The sequence below is a fragment of the Heptranchias perlo genome, chromosome 21 (genome assembly GCF_035084215.1).
Source record: "Heptranchias perlo isolate sHepPer1 chromosome 21, sHepPer1.hap1, whole genome shotgun sequence".
In the NCBI taxonomy this organism is placed as follows: domain Eukaryota; kingdom Metazoa; phylum Chordata; class Chondrichthyes; order Hexanchiformes; family Hexanchidae; genus Heptranchias; species Heptranchias perlo.
This window is the reverse complement of record NC_090345.1, coordinates 32,543,171-32,563,816: the sequence shown is the minus strand read 5'-3', so window position 1 is coordinate 32,563,816 and position 20,646 is coordinate 32,543,171. Positions and strand designations below refer to the sequence as shown.

The 20,646-nt window shown below is 43.5% G+C and overlaps 1 protein-coding gene across 1 annotated transcript in view; it reads right to left on the bottom strand.

Annotated features, from left to right (window-relative positions):
• LOC137340110 (adhesion G protein-coupled receptor A1) overlaps window positions 1-19,580 on the bottom strand; it is a 387,365-nt gene extending 367,785 nt beyond the window's left edge. Inside the window, exon 1 of the mRNA XM_068002423.1 lies at window positions 18,786-19,580. Coding sequence (XP_067858524.1) covers window positions 18,786-19,003 — 218 coding nt within the window. The 5' untranslated portion in view covers window positions 19,004-19,580. The remainder of the gene's footprint in view (window positions 1-18,785) is intronic.
• Window positions 19,581-20,646: the final 1,066 nt, after the last annotated feature.

Sequence of the window (20,646 nt, the reverse complement as noted above, 5' to 3'; positions counted from 1 at the left end):
GGTTCAGCATCTGTGTCCAGCTGAGCAGAGCCTGGAGAAGAGAGCTCCCACCGAGGCGGAATCTCCATAGCTGCCCCTGCCACCAGTCTCTGCTTGTGCTCACGTGTGTGGTGACTCACCACGTGCGACCCCAACTAAGTGAGGACGGGGACCCACCGAGGTGTGTGTATCTGCGCTGGTGGATGGCTCGCTCGGATGTGACGGTGTCCCCTCTGAGGCCGGCAGGTTCTCTGAGGAATCGCCCTCCGCCGTCACAGCAGTCGCTGAAGGCCCTGTAAGAGGACAGAATATTAAGCATGATGACAGATGTTGAGGTGCTGAAGATGGCAAGGCATGTTAACATCATTTGCTATTGTGAGTGCTGAATGGTAAAGTTCTGTCACCAGCCATTTGTCGGGTGGCAGTCTCGGCGTCCCCGACAGACAGGCACTCGAGGGTGCGGCTCAATTCAAGAGCCTTTTGCTCCGCGTCCACGGGACAACCTGATGTTGCGGCCCCCCTCCGGTCTTTGCCTTCTCCCGTGCATACTGGGCTCTCTTCTCCTATAAGGGGAGAAAGTAGAGAGGCGTGAGTGGGGGATGGTGACATGGCTAACCGCTGAATGCATTGGTTTGGGTGAGGCTGACCGTGAAAGAGATGCATCAGAGGGTGAGTACGAGACAGAGCCATGACATTGTATGAGGACTGGGTTGAGTGGTAGTGGTGGGATGAGTACTGGGAAGGTGAGTAACTGCAGGTAAATTGAGGATGAGCTTAGAGTGGGTGTGAGGAGTGATGTGATAGAGTAATGTTGGCAGTGCAGAAGGAGATGTGGGGTGGGGGCGGTGATGTGGAAGACGGAGTGTAGGAGAATGAGTAAGTGTACTCACTTTGGTTGACCTAGTTAGGTCATTGAAGTGCTTCCCGCACTGTATCCGGGTGCTGGAGATTTTGCTGCTGCTGGTGACCTCCTCTGCCACCTTGAGCCAGGCCTTCTTGGTGGCAGAGGCAGGCCACTTCCTCCCGTCCGCCGGGTAGAAAATCTCCCTCCTCCTCACCCCATCCAGTAGGACCTGGAGTGAGGCATCGGTAAATCTGGGAGCAGCTTTACCTCTGGTTTGCTCCATTCTGTACTTTTGGTTCTTTGCTGCAGGAGCAGCATTGGAGGACTGCCCCTTTAAATACGGCTCCTCCAGCTGACAGCTTGTGATGCGGGTGCGCAGTCCACCCACTGCACAGGTTGACGACGGGAAACCTGGAAGCCACAGTAAGTGCCTTTAATTTACCCGCGATCGCGTGGGGAACGGACCAATTCGACTGGGCGGGATACCCACGTGCCAATCGCTCCCCCGCTGCCATCCCGCCTCCCTGGTAGTATCGGAGCCCAGGTGTGAAGGGCCGGATCAGGCAAAAATAAACAAAATAAATTAAATAAAAAACCATTACACAAAGTTAAAAATCAAAATAAACCTACCTTTCCACCCTTGTCCAATGTCCGATGTCTCCCTCTCCGATGTCCCCCCACCCCCCAATGTCTCCCTCTCCGTTGCCCCTCTCACCCCCAATGTCTCCCTCTCCAATGTTCTCCTCTCTCCCACTGTGTCCCTCTCCAATCTCCCCCTCTTCCCCCCAATCTTCCCCTCTCCCCCCCCCGATCTTCCCCTCTTACCCCTGCGCTGTTCCAGCGCTGGATGACATCTCCCTCTCTCTCTCTCTCTTTCTCTACCCCCCGACCTCAACATTGCATCTCTTGTCGGCAACCAGCCTGTCAATCAGACATTCCGAAACCCGGAAACAACTTTAATCACCATCAATTACATCGCGGTCGCATCGGAAAAAGTAATTTTTTTTTAATTCGTGTTTGCCACGTGCACCTTCACCACCCCTCCACCCCGCGGCTGCCAACCTGCCACCATTTCAAAATTGAGCCCAACATGACCTCTGCCCACTGGGGTCTGATGTTGATTGCTTCTTATCATGAAGTTCAGCATCCTGTAGGCTTCCACAGTGACCTTGAATATGGTAATTGCCTCGGTTTGGAATTAGTAGATCTACATATCACTTCTGGAGACGAGGAGGATATTGTCCTTTTAATTTAATTACATTATACCTGATTGGAAAAGCAGAAGAACTAGTGTTGATACTAGAGAAGCACAAATGATTTATGTTGTTCCAAGACATATTTTTCACATGTAGATTATGAAAGATCATATGAAATGTGCATTCACATTAATTTTACTGTATGAGACTATTGTTTTCTTTAAAATAAAATTATATTTCACATTTATCTCACAGTTTTGATTGTGAGAATATGCTGTCTCCTTTGTCCAGAAGGTAGAAATGTTTTGCTCAGTCCAATTAAATCTTATTTTTTGATCTTGATGGCTTTTCTGTTGTAATGTGGAGTGCTGTTTATCATAACCAATGTTTGTTTTTGACAGCCTTTTCTGAATATTGATACTTTACGTAAATCTTGCAGAATTTTCGAAGCTTTGTTGACCTTATGTGAAATCATTAGCTTGTTTTCATTTTCTAGCCTACAATTTGACACTCAACTTTCTAGGCCAACTATCACCTTTGCACCCAAATTGAGGCATTATATTTGAATAATTTTAACTGAAGATACCTTACCACCAGTGCTGTTAAAGTGATGAACATTGGAATATGGGGCTTTTGGGTAAACTTACCATTCACATAACTGTCTGAAATGCTTTAATACCTCACAGTCTGAAAATAATCCTCTAGTTTTAAGAGATATCGAAATAAGAGTTACTTTGAACTGGTTTCTTTATAGAAAGAACAGATCTATTCAGAATTTTAGATAAGTTCCAACTAATACTAATAAAATACAGATTAACTGGTCATGCCTCTCATTAATGTCATGGGACCTTGCTGTGCATAAATTGGCTGTTGTATTTGCCTACTAAACAAAAGTGACCGCATTTCAAAAATAATCCTTTGGCTGTAAAGTGCTTTAGAGCATCATTAAGATGTGAAAGGTGCTACATAAATGCAAGTTCTTTTTTCCTTTACAAAAACACAAAAGTAAATGGCCAAAAAATTATGTGTAGTTATTCCAAGTTCACATCGCATTTGAGTCCAATCTATTGCAAGAGCAAGTTTTAAAATACATCAAGTTACAAGAATTCTAATATATATTTCTTAGTTATAATTATATCTCACATAATATAATCAGATCATTATACTACAATAATACCTGAAATAATACAGCACCAAAAATTACATGAGCAACTGCCATGTCCCTTGCCTTCCCCCCTCCATTCCATGTTAGCTCTATGTCTTTATAATAAGCATCATCCTACAGGCAGCTCTAGTTACATTAAACACTACTGTAAATACATTAAAATTGATCTTCGTGCTGAAGCCACAGAATGAGAATTACTATAAACACCAAAGTCATTCCAAGCAGCAATGCCAGGAGATCTACAGGAGGTTTTACAGCAGCTAAAAGACTGTTTTCAGTGGCAAAGGTCCAGAATTACAACATCAAATTGAATGCAATCAAAAATCAAAATCTACAAATTAATCTTCACTCTTAAATAGTTAAACAAACATACTAGGATAAATTTTTCCTATGTATGGCTGGGAGTATCAGCACAAAATTGGCAAGGGCTTGGAAATTGAGCTGAAATCCATATTGTCAGATCCTTGCCCACAGCATGACATGCTCCAGCCAGCTTTTCAGTCCAGTCTAGCAAGCTTCTGCACATTCTATTGGAGGGCTTCATTTTAATATTATAATATATACTAATGTCAGAAATAGGAGTTCTCACTGGTTACCCTATATTTTTTGCTGGGAATTTGTTGTGCGTTCAGTTTGCCCATATGAAATGGGCAAACTTCCAAAAATGACCTTAACAGTGCATTTTAAGGTGGTTGGCATTTGAATAGTTTGTGGGTGAATTTCTGCAGGGGTAACTTCAGCGGAAGAGCTGCAGAAACCCCAGAAAAGTGTTGCATACGGTGTTTATACCGTTTTTCCAGGGTTTCTACAGCTCTGCCGCCAAGTTACAATGGGCGAGTGGGAGAACCTCTGTAGAAAGTCATCGCCTTTGTGTTTCACATTTTTTGCCTGTATTTTTTGTAGCAACATTTCTGATTACTCCAATTAAAAATTGGAATATGGAAATTTCCTTGGAGACTCCTCTCTTTTTGTGGAGGATGAAGAGGAAGATGAAAGGAGGGATGCAAGACAGGTTTAACTGCACCCTTAACCATACAACAGTGACTACAGGCTTGGGCACACTTATCTGGAAATGTCCAAGGAAAATTGCCTTTGCAGGCTTCGATTCACCAGGAAGGCAGTGACAGAGTTGTGTCCTTTGCTGGAAGCTGAACTGCAGAAAACTTAAATCAGAGAGACGGCACCGTCAGTGGCAGTCCAGGTTATCGCTGCCCGGAACCAAATACCGCAGGCTCCTTCTAAGTTGTCACAAGGAGACCGGAAACATTAGTTAATTACAGTGCACAAATACTGGGAACTGATGCTTGTTTTCTACTGTATAAGCATTTTCCCCCTGCAATTTTTCCATATTGTAGGACACCCTAAAGTCCCAGGTATTATTAATGCTACCCATGTGGCCAACCAAGCCCGAAGACATAATCCCATGGCCAACATGAACCACAAGGGGTCAGTGCCATCAATGTGCAGGTGATCATTGACAACCAACAGAGCATCATTTAACTCAATGCCTACTTCCCAGGCAGCAATTATGACACCTTCATTTTAACATAATCTTCTATTGCTGGGCTATTTGAAGGAAAAGGTGCACTACAGAGATGCTGTTAGGATTTAAACTTGTTCCAGATGCTTCTTCTCATGCCAAATGCAAAAAATGCACATCCACAGGCAAGCCCTCACTTGCTATGAACTGAAACATCACACTACGTGCAAAGTAATCTGGGACAGCAGGCTGCAGAGTGAACAAAGAACCCTTTTACCAATAAGGTACACACAGTACAGGCTACCACTGTATGCTCTTGATCTCTCCGCCTGATGGACAAATAACATTGTGACAGATTGTACATCTCAAGACTACAACTACAAATCAGGTTTATTAGAAGTAAAACTGAACAGGAGCAAGAGCAAACCCAACATATGTTACTGGATTTCAAAATTTACTTATACATAATCACTGTTTCAAAATAATAAATGATTCATTTGTACATGCAGTAAAGAGGATAAGACTGGACTCTCTAAGCCAGCTGCTTATCATGCTGAGCATCACAGCAATATACCTGGCACTGTTGGTGCAAATAAAGAATGAAATACTGCATCCAGAAAACAATTATTTTGAAGTGCTACAGCATTTAGAACTTTTCTGTTACAAAATTAGAAATAACTTTCCATAGAATTCCATATTCTTAGCAGGTAAATCTTGTGGCACTGAGTCATGCAGACCAGTTTGGTCTTGGGTGCAATCTGTGCTGAGTTAGCTGAGATTATACAGGGTGGCAGTAGCATTACTACAACTGGTCTAAACATCTCAGGCTTAAGGACGGCAAAAGAACTCAAGCAGGGCTCCTGATCGTGATCCAGTCACCCCTGCTGGAACGTGTATGTTTGTGGCCATCGGTTGAGGACAGGATACAACTCGCTGTGACGCATTTCATAATAGAAAAGCATGCTGACATTCACTCCCTGGGCCCACACATGAATAATAGGCACTTGCTGCAAGAGTTGCCAGTGCCATGTAATCATACCCAACAGGAATTAGCATCTTTGAAGGGGGGGGGGGGAGGCAAATAAGGGTAAGAAAATTGGAAAACAAAATTAATTCTTCTTTGAATAGTTTCAGGAATTCTAGCAAGTGTTGAAAGGCAAACATTTACAGTTCATCTTTGTTTTACATTTCAAACCATCCTGTGAAGATCAACAAAAGACAAGTTTTAAATGCAGTTTGCAAAGTTATGTGGTGGCAATCTACTGTATTTAAAAAGAACCACACATTTGGACATCATCCGAATTCAAATCGATGATTTTTGTTTAAAGGTATGAAAGTTACTCTATAAATTTATCAAAGGATGTTTCAACTTCAACATAGGGCTTGATTTTCCAGTGAAGTAGTGGTGGGGGGCTCCGAAAATTGAGGAAATCCCGAGCGGGTTCAGAACCCGGCTACAACCCGCAGATATCCGGGTTCCCCGCTGACACGTCTGGGTGTGCGCGCGCCTTCTGGATGCAGAAGTCCCACCAGCAATTAAAGCCAGTGGGATGAAAGTTAAGAGACTTATTTAAATACTTGAAGTACTTAATTTTGTCCACATTAAGGCAGGGGTCCGATTTTTAAACATCCTCAGCGTGTTTCCTGTGCTGTGGGAAACACTCCATGTTCTACCAGACGTGTTTCTGCCAGCAGCCAGTTGGACATTCAAATGCTTGTTTGAAAGATGGGAAGAAAAGGTGAGATCTTGCTGCAGGGCACTCAGTTCTTTCAGACAAACTTTTGGCTTCGAGATCTTTGTGTTTTCACTGAAAATTCTTACTTTCCACTCACAATTCTTCTGTTCACACACATTTAACAAATTTGCAGACCCCCTCATACTCACACCATCAAGATGGGGGGCACATGGCTGCATTCACCACTACATCCGAGTACGAGCAACATCACCAGTCTTGCCAGGCACAGCATGCACTTCCACCACTTGGAGCTCCACAACACAGTGCTGCACCACAGGCACCTGCACAAGAGCACAGAGGGCAACAACAGAGAAAGCGACGTCGCAGGAGGCAATACCCTCGTCACAGGGTCTACAGACTGGGGCTCAGCTTCCTGGACCTCTCTGAGGAGCAGTGCATACAGAGGTTCAGAGTGAGTCACCAGGTAGTCGCAGACATCTGCAGCCTCCTGCATGCCGAGCTGCTCCCGGCTGGGCCGAGCGGCATCTCATTACCCATCGCTGTCAAAGTCACCACTGCCCTCAACTTCTTCGCCTCCGGATCATTCCAGGGTGCCACCGGGGACATCGCCGGGGTCTCTCAGTCGTCTGCACACAAGTGCATAAGGCAGGTCACTGACAGCTTTTTTCGCAGAGCCTCGCAATACATCAACTTCCCCATGGATGACCTTAGCCAGACGGAGAGGGCAGTGGGATTCCACGCTGTGGCTGGCTTCCCACGGGTGCAGGGTGTAATCAATTGCATTCATGTAGCAATACGAGCACCTCCACACGAGCCAGGACTGTTCATCAACAGGAATGGCTATCACTCCATCAACACTCAGCTCATCTGTGACCACCGCAAGAGATTCCTTCACATGTGCGCCAGATACCCTGGCAGCTGCCACAATTCCTTCATCCTCCGGGAATCCAACATCCAGCCCCTCTTCACGCACTGAACACCCTTAAGGGCTGGCTCCTCGGAGACAAGGGGTACCCCCTGCACACGTGGTCCATGACACCTCTGAGGAACCCCATCACTCAGTCTACCATTGAGCAAGCTATAGGGCTGCTCAAGATGCAATTTAGGTGCCTTGATCGTTCTGGGGGAGCACTTCAATACACATCAGAAAGAGTGGGACGCATTATAGTAGTGTGTTGCGCCCTGCACAACATGGCACAACAGAAAGGGGTGCCGCTTGAGGAGGCCCCATCCACATCTACCATCCACATCTGCCATCCACATTGAGGAGGAGGAGGAGGAGGCAGAGGAGGAGGATGAGAATGAGGTGGAGCAGGAGGAACCCATGGGCAGAGCAGCGGCTCACCTGGCTGCTCATGAGGCCAGGGAGTCACTGATATGTGAACGGTTCTCCAAACATCAGACAGTGTGGAGAGTCCAGTCGTCACATCACCTGGAAAGAACAGCGCCCAAACCAGCCCCCTGACCCCTCCCTGCACAAAACAGTCCTGCAACTACACATACACCCACTGTAAAGTGACCCACTGGGTGGCATCAAGTGTCGGCATTCATGGTGAACCTCATGAAAGGACCCTAACACAAAAGCCAGTCAAGAATGGGCAAGACATGGCAGTAGTGGTGACAATCATAACATTTAATGTCACTTTAACTAAAAGCAAGTATAAATGAAAAAGGTGATAGTCTGCCAAACACTCTTGTGCACCCACTTTGTACTCACAAAACCTTAGTCTTTCTCTTCCAACTACTTCTACATGGTGCTTCCCCTGTGGCTGCAGCAGAGGAAGTGGCAGGTTGCTCATGTTCATGCCCTGACTGCTTAGATGCTTTGGGCCTATGCCCTCTAGGTTTTGGAGCCCGTGAGGGCCCCTCCAAAGACTGCTCCACCTGCACCTGTGCAGGAGCAGATTTGGCTACCTGGAGAGGAGGCAGCATTGTGGGTATTGGTTGAGGGAGGGCAACGAGTGAGGTGTGGGAGCACTTTGAGTGGTGTCCCCACTTCCATGTCCCCTTAGGCCATCATCCCTCCCCTGGGCCAGCCCTACATCACTCCTACCATCCTGCTGGAGAACAGTGTGGTAGACATGTGTGATGCTTGGAAGGCCACTTCTAAAGTATCTGTCAGCCTGTTTAGGCGGCAGAATGTTGTTCACCCTGAGTCCGAACGGCCGTTGTCAGGGCCTGAATGGACTCATTTGTGAGCCGTGCTTGAAGCTCAACGAAAGCTTGCCTTCTCGCTATCATAGACATTCCTGCACTTACCTGTGATACTATCTTAGAATTCCCGCAGTTGCCCGTGACACTATCTCAGAGAGTTGCTCACATCCCTGCGACACTATCTCAGAGATTCCCTCCCGTACCTGTGCCACCATTCCACTCATGCTGGAGTTGGACTCCTCCATCCTCTGCGCGATTGTGGAGAGTGCGCGTGGCACCTGTTCCAGCACCTCGCAAATGTGCTGCTATCCCTCGACCATTCTCCCTTTAAAGGATGGCCCCCGGGGTTCAGCATCTGGAACAGCTGAGCAGCACCTGGAGAAGAGTGCTCCCACCGACACGGACTCCCCCCAGCTGCCCCAGCCACCAGTTTCTGCTCGTGCTCACTTGTGTGTGGTGACTCATCAGGTGCCAACCCAACTAACTGACTACTAGGACCCACTGAGGTGTGAGTAACTGCGTTAGTGGATGGCTCGTTAAGATGTGACGATACAGGAATCGCCCTCTGCTGACACTGAGGTCGCTGAAGGCCCTGTAAGAGAACAGAAGGCAATACTAAGCATCATCACAGATATGTTATGTTGCGATGAGCATACTGAGATGTTGAAGATGGCAAGCCAAGTTAAAATCAATTCATGTTGTGTGTGATCAATGTTAAAGTTGTGTCACCAGACGTTTGTGGGGTGCCAGTCTCGCCATCCCTGATGGACAGGCACTTGAGGGTGTGGCTGAACCCCAGCACCTCCTGCTCCGCGTCTGTGAGGACCACTACTTGTTTTGGCCCCCCTCCAGTCCTCGCCCTCTCGCGTGCATGTTGTGCTCTCTTCTCCTAGAAGGGGAGAAAGTACTGACGTGTGAGTGAGTGATGGTGAAGTGGGCAACTGATGAATGCATTGCTTTGCGTGACACTGACCCTGAAAGAGGTGCATCAGAGGTTGAGTATGAGACAGAGCCATCACATTGGGGATTGGGGTGAGTGGTAGTGGTGGGGTGACTAATGGGGAGGTGAGGAACTGCTGAGGAAGTGCAAGTAAGTTGAGGATGAGCTTTGAGTGGGTGTGAGGAGTGATGTGATAGAGTAGTGTTGGCAGTGCAGAATGAGTTGGGGGGGGGGGGGTGTGGTGATATGTAACACGGAATGTAGGCGAATGAGTAAGTGTACTCACTTTGGTTGACCTAGTTAGGTCACTGAAGCGCTTCCTGCACTGGATCCAGGTGCGGGATATATTGCCACTGCTGGTAACCTCCTTTGCCACCTCGAGCCAGGCCTTCTTGGTGGCAGAGGCAGGCCACTTCCTCCCGTCCGCCGGGTAAAACACATCCCTCCTCCTCCTCATCCCGTCCAGTAGCACCCGGAGTGAGGCATCATTAAACCTTGGAGCAGCCTTGCCCCTGTGCTGCTCCATTGTGGTCTGTGGGTGTTTAAGCCTTTGGAGCAATGGCCCTTTAAATGGGGCTCCTCCAGCTGACAGCCTGTGTTGCGGGTGCACGGTCTGCTCGCTGCACAACTTTCCGACGGCAAACCCGGAAGCCACTTTAAGTGGCACCGATTGAATTGCGATCGCGTGGGAAACGGATATTTTTTATTGGTCGGGTTACCCATGTGCCCATTCAAGCCCCCACCACCTCCCACTGCTGCCATCCTGCCTCCATCCTAATATCAGGGCCATAGTCACACATGACCAGGACCAACTGAATAATTTTATGTTGTTAAGTTCACCTCTGAAAATATATTGAAAACATAAACAAACTCCCATTCTGTATTGAGAAGTGTAACTTTTTTATATCTGGTACAACATCTTAGTTCAATCATGCCTAAAAATTCTGCTATTTACACCTGGCATTTTAATGAGACCAAAACATCCCATGCCGCCTTTATATCTTCTCGCAACCTTTTTAAGTCGACTATAAGAGCTCCTAAATATAACTTTATTTCAAGAGTCAATTGCTGTCTTCATGCCATTGCAGCAGCCATTCCTTCTGGTTCCTCGCCTAAACTACCTCGCAAATATTTCTGAAAGTCCTCCGTTCCTCTTCTGTTCTAATGGTTCAGTTTGTAGCATTCCTAAAGGGAAAGATGACCTTTTTATGGTTTTTTTTCTCTTACTTGGATTTTAATGATCTTGGCAAAAAGCCTCCCTCCATTGGTCCACTCTGTTCCACCACTACAAACAGAACTGTCAATATTTGGCAAATGCTCAATGGGAGACCTTCGGTTGTGAGTCAGCTGCATAGGTGAAGTGTTATCTTGTGTCAAAAACATATGTGCTGTTTGAAGCAATAAACTGTGTCCATCGTCTGGGTCAGATACTTTAGTCCAAGATGATTGTCCTATAACTGCTTAAGCATATGCCTCAGATCACTGATTTTTTTCAGTTATTATTAGAGTAACCAAGTCATAGTCTATTGCTAACCACATAAAGAAACATTTTCAACCAATCACCATCAGAAATCACCCAAGAGTGGTGGTCTCTCACTGGGAAGTATGGGCATTATCTGCAGTATAAAATCGACTGATGTAAATCCCTGCCAGAAAAGGCAAGCTTTTTAAGTTAAAATAAATTGGGAATATTCCATTCTGCATCCCCATTCTACATTGAGATTTGGAACCTACTTGTCATATCTGATAGTCAAGCCTGCTGTGCCATTGTTTACATTTTTAATGTTTCGAAAGAACTTATTTTCCATCATTAAAAAACCACGTTGCAGTGGGCAGCTGGTGAGCAGAACTCGAATATACTTTCCAGTACATGCATAGAACTCAGCTTTTTTCAAGTTCACAACAAAGTGAGCAGGAAGTGAACATGTGGCTACCACTTGTATTGCTATGAAATAGACTTGATACACAGCATTAGTTCATTTATCACCTTTTTCATCTCTTCTTTCCTCTCATCTCTTTCTCTCTCCAGTTATCCATTTTCTCTGCTTTCCATTTCCATTTAATTTTAAATATACCATAAAGATATTACTTTGAGAACTGCTAACTTGTACTCATAATGATTCACTATAGATTTTCCATGCATGATTGCCTTTATAGACCTATTGCTACAAATATATTGCGATTTTTTTTAATGATTGCAAATAGCTGGCAATCATAAAAATGTTGAAGTATTCAAGTATTGTATTCCAGGCTAACAGCTTTATTATTCGTCCATATCTTCTCTGCTGGCACACGCTGAATTAAGGTAATGAAAATACTAAAGATACATGACATCACAATCTTTATGTATGTTTTATATTAAAGTATAATCGTCAGTGAGGACAGATGTGGGAGGTATTACAACAATGTTTTCATAGCAATGCATGCACCATCGTACATGATTCCCATTTATTTTAAAATCTTTTGAAGAGTGCCCCTACAAAATATTGAAACATTACAGCATTTTAATTTTGGTCCAATTAATTCTCCCTGTCTTGTATGTTCGTGTACTCAAATAAGGAAGCCTATTTTAAATGGTGGCCTCTACAATTTTTTGGTGGTAGGGACAGAAAGAATGGTACTCCGGTATCCTAGTACTGCATGGTTACAATATAGGCACCCCAATATTCAAATGAGAGCTTGATGCAAATGGGTCTAGAGGGGGCTTTTCACATCGATCTCATCAGGAATTTGGAAAATGTTACATAAACAGCATAGGATGCAGCTTGGCAACAGAGGGGAGAACTATCCCACTAGAGGAATAAAAGTGTTCAAGACTTGGAATCAGCCACCAGTATGATAAAACCAGAATGTGATAACTTGCCAAAGTCTCCCATGTTTCACTTAATGGCCATGAACTATTTCCTACCACAACATCAACCTGCCAAAGAAAAACAGTGCCATTGAGGTGACTGCAGGTCCATTTAGCAGCAAATTTTTCTTCAAATATGGTGCAAACAGCAAACACCTTTTACATAGGAAAAAAAAAATCATAGAACCATATTATATACTTCCTTCTACATTTTTTCAAAAAAGAACATAAGAGCAGAAGTAGGCCTTTTGGCCCCTCAAGCCCTTTCCACCATTTACTGAGATCATGGCTGATCTGTGACCTAACTCCATATACCGCTGTAGCCCCATATCCCTTAATACCTTTGGTTAACAAAAATCTATCAACTTTAACTTCTCTTTAATAAATTTTTATGACCTGCAAGCAAAATGGTGTGCGTGCACAATTTTGCAGATCATAACTCATGCAATACGATTTCACTAGTGAGAACAACAGTGAATCACAATGAACCTGTAATAGTGATCCTTAATATCGCAAACAGCTAACAACGGCTTATCTGGGGTGGGGGGGGAAGCAAAATGTTCATCAATCCAGCAGTGGAGTACTCAGTATTTTTGGCAAATTCATAGAGTCCATTTTACTGACCCGGGCCTGCAGATCCTTGTGGACTGAGTAATAGAGAAAGGGAATAACTTTTTAGTTCACAAGAAGACAGGTGCATGAGGATCTTTTTGCCTGGTTCTTCCAGTAAGTTCTGTAATTGGCCATTATTACCTTTGCCACTTTTAAGTTGAAATTGGGTGGCACAGTGGATTAGACAATGGCCTGGGATTTTGGTTCATATCCAACTGAGACCAATGGATGAAAATCTTATGTGAAACAAGTTTGAGCCATCTCAATCCAGTTCTTCAGCATAAAACTGTCCTTAATTCTGCACTAATTGACCATGTCACTCAGACAGGTCAAAGAATGGCAGGTGCGAGAAATGGAAAAATGTCACAATGGTGCAGTAGGGGGCACTGTTCTAAGGTTGGACTGCGGCATGTCGTTAGGGCAGAGTAGAGGGCACTTTACTCTGCAACTCAATGCACTATATCCTAACCTGGAGTGCTTGATGCTAACACTTGGTGCCCAAAATGGAAAGAATTCCATTCTCCAGCACTACTATCCCTCAAATTCATAAGCACAAAAATGAAAGAAAAAAGGCATACGTATTTACAATTAACAATTGCTAGTTGTGAAAACAGTTTATTTTCAAGAACTGCATATGTCCTGTGATGGCCTTAGAGAGGGTTCAGAAGAGATTTACTAGAATGACTCCAGGGATGAGGGACTTTGGTTACGTCGATAGACAGGAGAAGCTGGGGTTGGGGTTGTTCTCCTTGGAACAGAGATGCTTGCGAGGAGATTTGATAGAGGTATTCAAAATCATGAAGGGTCTAGACAGAGTAGATAGAGAGAAACTGTTCCCATTAGCGGAAGGGTCGAGGACCAGAGGACATAGATTTAAGGTGATTGGCAAAAGAACCAAAGGTGACATGAGGAAAAACTTTTTTACACAGCGAGCGGTTAGGATCTAGAATGCACTGCCTGAGGGGGTGGTGGAGGCAGATTCAATCATGGCCTTCAAAAGGGAACTGGATTAGTACTTGAAAGGAAAAAAATTGCAGGGCTACAGGGAAAGGGCGGGGGGGTGAGACCAGCTGGATTGCTCTTGCATAGAGCCAGCACGGACTCGATGGGCCGAATGGCCTCCTTCTGTGCTGTAACCTTTTTATGATTCTATGACCCCTTTTAGTCCCGCTATCATTCTGGTGAATCTGCATTGCACTCCCTCGAAGGCCAATATATCCTTCCTGTGATGCAGTGCCCAGATCTGAAAGCAATACATCAGATGGGGTCTAACCAAAGCTCTGTGCAGTTGTAACATAACTTCCATACTTTGTATTCCAGCCCTCTTGAAATGAAGGCCAACATTCCATTGACCTTTGTAATTATTTTTTGTACCTGTACTTTGTATGTAAACAATTCAAAATAGATCCTTACTACAAAAATGCATAGGGATTATTATTATTATATAATCTTGCATCTCCAAACAGAAACCAACTTTTGTACTTCTTGAGGAATTTTTTTTCAGTACTTTTGCCATAAACTGAAAATTGAGATATTATTTAGTTTTACAATATTCTGAGTGCTGAGTGTCCTGAAGTCAAGTTTTTATTCAATAAAGCAATTTTTACAAATTAACTTTGATTGTCATTTCACTCGAACACGCACTTTTTGAAACGTTTGTGTGTCACAACAAAAGGAACAAAAGCAGGGTCAGGCCTTTTGAAATTTAAATTGCATACATAAATTACTATGAACTGAAGTGTTTCTCTTATTGCAGAATTCAAAACCTTTCATTGTACGTATGGCAGTAACCATTCTTACTCCATTTAGGTTCCTATTTAAGTTCCTTCTCTAGGCTTTTATATAACACTAATGGCACTGCCTGTGGTAAGTCCGACAATAGACTGTTTTACAAGGACAGGAGTGTTATACTTTGTAATGCACAATGTATTATTCTGCTTGATGAAGCTGTGTATCTTTAAGGTTAACGCCTGGAGAGTTACAGATCAAACATGTACTAGATGCAACCTTTATTTTTATATGTACATATATAAATAGAGAGGGGGATGAGAGAGAACTAGTGAAAGTAGGAGAGGCAGAAATATTGGAGATAACAGAGAAGTGTTAGACAGGTTGGCAAAAGTGATATGTCAATGCAGTATGAAAAACGAGAGACAGACAGAAAGATGAGTAATGGGGACAAAGTGCTGGCCCTGGACCTGAAAAGGAAACCAGAAACAAATAACAAAGCAGTGACTCTACCAGTGACTCATGACATACACACAACTGCAATAAATCATTACTGGTATAATCACACATATCACAGCCTTTAATTAAATGCAGTGTTTATAATTCCCTCATTTACAGATAGACCATACAAAACACTCTCACTATAGTAGATGCTTTGGTGTGAGTTGGAAGACAGATTTTCTGTCAAGCAGCTCAGCTGACCATGAACAATGAAAGTAGTGTATGATCACGGAGACTGACTCAGAATTACAGCATTAAGTCCATCCAAAGTGAGATTTTAAATGTTTATGTGGTATATGTACTGTTTACCACACTTTACATAATATATACTATTTAATACTTAACCAAATTGAATTTATTTCTGGTGTATGAGCATATTGCTACTTGTGGCTGTAAGAGATTTCAGTGTAAGGAGCAATCTTAATAGTTTTTGCTGTTTGTTGATGCATTTGGGAAATTAATGATTTAGAAGGGGAAACAAATGTTTCAACAAAATATTTATGACTGTGTGTAATCGGATTATGTGGCATGAAAATTTTACAAACAAGACAGATGTAAGGGAGACAGCTGTTGATAGCACTCAATGTGAAGGATCACACAACAGGTGAAGGATCCTGTGGTTGAGTAAGATTTGTTTCTTCAGCAGATTACACCATACATATTGTAAGCAACACACTCCCATTAAGATCCCAAATACAACATTACAGAAATTCTGCTACAGTTAGTTAAAATAAATACTTGGGTTTCTCGTAGTCATTCTCAAAGTTTCATACGTGCACCTCAAAGTACGAGAAGCTGGAGCAAGCACAATTTTAAAAGGCAAATTACTCTTTAAAAAATTGTAGAAATTTGTTCCAAAATATGTTATCATTAAAGAGTGCAAAATAAGGGATGATACTTTGATGCAATGGTGGTGCTCCTACATATGACATCATGGAATACAAGGACACAAGCAATCCCTACATGATGCGTTCCTGATCATTGTACTACTGGGGTAAGCACTAAGTTAAAGCTACGCATTTCCTTGTCGCATGAGAAGGAAAGAACAAAGTGCTAGTTCCCTGGGTCACAAACAAACCTCCCAGTGACAATTACTGAGTAACATAAGCAGAGGCATGATATTCATCCACCTGCCCATCCTTTCAGTGTATTTTCCGGAGGAGGTGGGGGGGGGGGGGAGTAAAATTAATTAAAGGTGGAAAAATATAAAATTTAAAGGTACAAGTCAGGAGTATGATGGAATACTCTCCACTTGTCTGGATGAGTGCAGCTCTAACAACACTCAAGAAGCTCGACACCATCCAGGACAAAGCAGCCCGCTTGATTGGCACCCCAACCACCACCCGAAACATTCACTCCCTTCACCACCGGTGCACAGTGGCTACAGTGTGTACCATCCACAGGATGCACTGCAGCAACTTGCCAAGGCTTCTTCAACAACACCTCCCAAACCCGCAACCTCTACCACCCAGAAGGACAAGGGCAGCAGGCACAGGGGAACAACACCATCTGCACGTTCCCCTCCAAGTCACACACCATCCCGACTTGGAAATATATCGCCGTTCCTTCAGCATCATTGGGTCAAAATCCTGGAACTCCCTACCTAAGAGCACTGTGGGAGAACCTTCACCACACGGACTGCAGCGTTTCAAGGCAGCGGCTCACCACCACCTTCTCAAGGGCAATTAGGGATAGTCAATAAATGCTGGCCTTGCCAGCGACACCCACATCCCATGAACGAATAAAAAAAAGTGCAAAACAATCATGCATTTGAATGTAATAAAAACTTTTGTTAAATAAGTTGACAGTATACAGCAAGATTTTCTATGATTTACTACAGGATCTTGATTTTTGTTCTTTATTTTACTTTTAAATGTTAGCAACTATTAGTATCCTGTTTTGGAGGGTAAAGATGCAGCATCACCAATCAATTTCAGACAGGACTATCTTGTCTTTTTGGCTTTATTTATAAACCAATGCTCCTATTGTGCTAAGTTGTTATCCTTGTTTCTGCTCCTTCAGAGTGCAATTTGTTCTTATAATGTAATATAACAATAACAACAGCTTGCATCTATATAGTGCCTTTAACGAAGTAAAATGTCCCAGGAGCGTTACCAGACAAAATGGGATACCAAGCCACATAAAGCGATATTAGGACAAGAGTAAGGTTTTACGGAGCATCTTAAAGGAGTAGCGAGGCAGAGAGATTTAGGGGGAGAATTTCAGAGCCAATTCATTATTTTACGAATGAAAGCAGCATGTGCTTCTATTAAAGTTATTTTCACATTAAAGGAAACATTATACACAAGTGTCACAAGAACAAATTGCTATGTATAGCTAGCTAGAATTTACTCCAAAATTAACAGCACTTCGATTAGGAGATAAAAAGTCAGAGGCAAATCTATCAGATGGAATGATCTTAGGAGTCATGAGGAGTATGAGAGCCATGTAAAGGTGTAAGGACCATGAAGTGAATGAAGGGCAGGAAACGTTTAGCATCATAATCATTGAGTAAGAGGTAATTATGCTCCCACCAAATGTAAATATCTGAAGGACCGGGACAGCAGAGACTCAGAATTGAAAGAAAGAAAAGGCAAAGAAAGCAGGGAAGAGAGATTGAGAGCTGCAAAGAAAGACAAAGAAACAACAGGAAACATTAGAAGCCTGCATTAATAGTACCACTTTTGTGTCAATACAAAGCAGTTTTATTGTAAAGGCAACAGTATAATTAATCAGGTCCCTATCTCACTCTTGAGCACTAAAGCCAGGGTGTAAGACCCTTGCCAGGAGGTCATCTCGCATCAGTTTGCACCCAGTAAATGTTAACTCCAGCCCAGTACCAAGCTATATTTTAAGAGTGCTCAGGTGTTTGGATCACGTGGCTACTTAAAAAACTTACTTTTTAATGTTAGTGGAAAGTCCACCCGCTGCCTGGGGGCTAGAGTTCCTCAGCTGCATCTAAGCACACTGTACAGAGCTCCTTTATCGCTGGCCTCAATGGGGCAGAGTCGTTATAACTTCAGTCTGCCAACTGTGCATTACATTCTACAGATACCGGTCAGAGACCTTGCAGCAGCCAAATAAATGTAAACGACAGGCAGCAAAAGCAGTATTAAGATGTAAATAGTAATTCATAAATATTAGAGTCTAATTTTAGATTGTAAAGTAACTAACTAGTATAAACACAAAAGGTATGGAGAGAATTCCTTTCATTTTTCTTTGTGGATTGATGCTACTGTGTATATACCGGGGGAAAACACAATGAAAATGCTGGGGAAAGAAGGTTATCTGTAGGAAAACATGACCAGGATATGGGAGCACTTTCTGCGCAATGCTTTTCTTGCCAGAGAGACTGCGATCTACTGTGGTTACATAAACTCCAATTTTATATCGACAACATGCCAAATTTGTAGAATATCTTAGCCAGTTTCTATTCAAATGTGAGGTACTCGCTGACAGCCAGAGGTATATTAATGGTATGCGTCCCAATTGATCAAGCACACATTGTATCGACTGGGCTGTGAAGATTTGCAATTGTAGCGAATACAGTTATTATAGAGTTCTCGATTGTATTTTCTAAGTATTATGAAACAAACGTTGATGCAATGCTCATACAGAAAGGAAATCCAAGTACTTACAGTGTTACTGTTTTGTTAGGCAGGAGGCTGGATTGCAAAGTTTCTAGCAACTCTCCGTGACTGCACGCCACTTTTATTCGGATAGTTTGCCTGCTGGGTCCCTTAGAGCGCTCGCTGGTGCAGCTGCAACTATCTATGATCAAGTCAGGACAGCTTCTATTCCCGGCTAAAATTCCAAATAATCCGGCAACTAAATGCACCAAATACAAGAGTTTCATCGTGAACCAACCCTTCCGATTGATTTTTTTATTCCTAGTCTAACCGTTTTTGAACTGCTCATTTCACAATATTCCCGAGACCAACAGGTTAGTGACCAATGCAGCCTTTCTCTCTGACAGTCTGCAAACTTCCCAAAGTGACGGATCTCATCTAATGACTGTTCTTTGCCAGCATTTTGTTTCTTGCCAACTGTTGATTCAGAATTGCTGGCAATTGACTCGGGAAATGCAATTCAGCTCATATTGTTGGCGTTGATCTCGTTTGTTTTTTTTTTGTCACTCGATTAGATATGAGAATGTCACACGGTTCACGCACAGCCTCGGAGCAGAAGTGACAGCGCTGCATTTGCCTAAAAGTCTATGCCCGACTTCTTACAGCTGGCCAGCCGCGGCGTATCCTTTAAATCTGTTTTCTTTACCCAACATATCTTACATTTCTCCAATCACTGCAGGCCTAATGATCTGAGACAGGTCGCTATGTTTATTTCCTGATGGCGGGTATGAAGACTTCGCTCACTGTGTGTACAGTAAAACTTCCCCAGTGAAGCTCCCCTATATACCCAGAGTTAGTAGATCAACAGGTCGGAGGAGCTCCGCGGTGCAGCGGATCCAGATGTGCTCAGCCCTCCCCATTAGTGGAGTTGTCAGTGCCCTGACGCAATGTGAGAGCCCGCCCCATCGGCCAGCCCCCAATCACCCAGCCTTAAAGTTATAGGGCACCTTTCTGTGGGCTCCTTGTGGGAAAAAGGAGGCAACTCGGCTGGAGTTTGTAATGGTTCACTGACGGGACCATATCCCCTTCGGCGTTGTTTAGATTTGACTTCAGTAACGTTCACCCAGCATAGTTCATCAACTAGACCAGAAAGCGTCTAGTGCACAAAAGAAAACTTAGTGTGTGTTTGTGTGTGCGGGGGAATGCTGTGATTCACATGACAAAATGGGAAAGGATGCAACCCAAACTACTGACCTATATCTGTTTGTGTTTGCAGCGCTACTTTACCGACCTGTCAAGTGTAATTCATTAGAAGTGACACTCGCGTATTCCTTTTTAAAAGTAAACATAACGCCACATGTTTAAACGGGTTTGAACCTCTCTTTGTGATTAGAATTATTCATAATATTGATAGGCCGGTTTTATATTCAATTCCACTTAGATATGCGCCGTTCCTTTTATTTTATCATCGAGATTGAGGCACACGCAGCAAACTTGGGCATCACAAACTGCTATTTAGTGGGATCTGATGCAACAAAGGCCCATTTCAACTGCACTAATACCATTAGCAAATCTCATTATTTTTAACGGTCTTTTACATTAACATTATTTTGTGGCTAAAGATACATTGTGGTCATAAGAACCAAGTATTTTAGCACATTGCCCGGGATCCCACTAAACTTCAGTTTCTAGAATACATTATGTGTTTTTTCAGTGCACTGGAAATTTGCAGACAACCTTTTTTCTTTTCTAGGCTTGGAATAGATTCAATCCTGTCGGATAATTCAGTCACAGGAGCAGCTAACAGCCATTTATTCCTCAAGCAATATCACTAAAGTAGATGATCTGGTCATTATTTCATTGCTGTTTGTGGGACCTTGCTGTGCACAAATTGGCTGCTGCATTTCCTACATTACGACAGTGACTACAC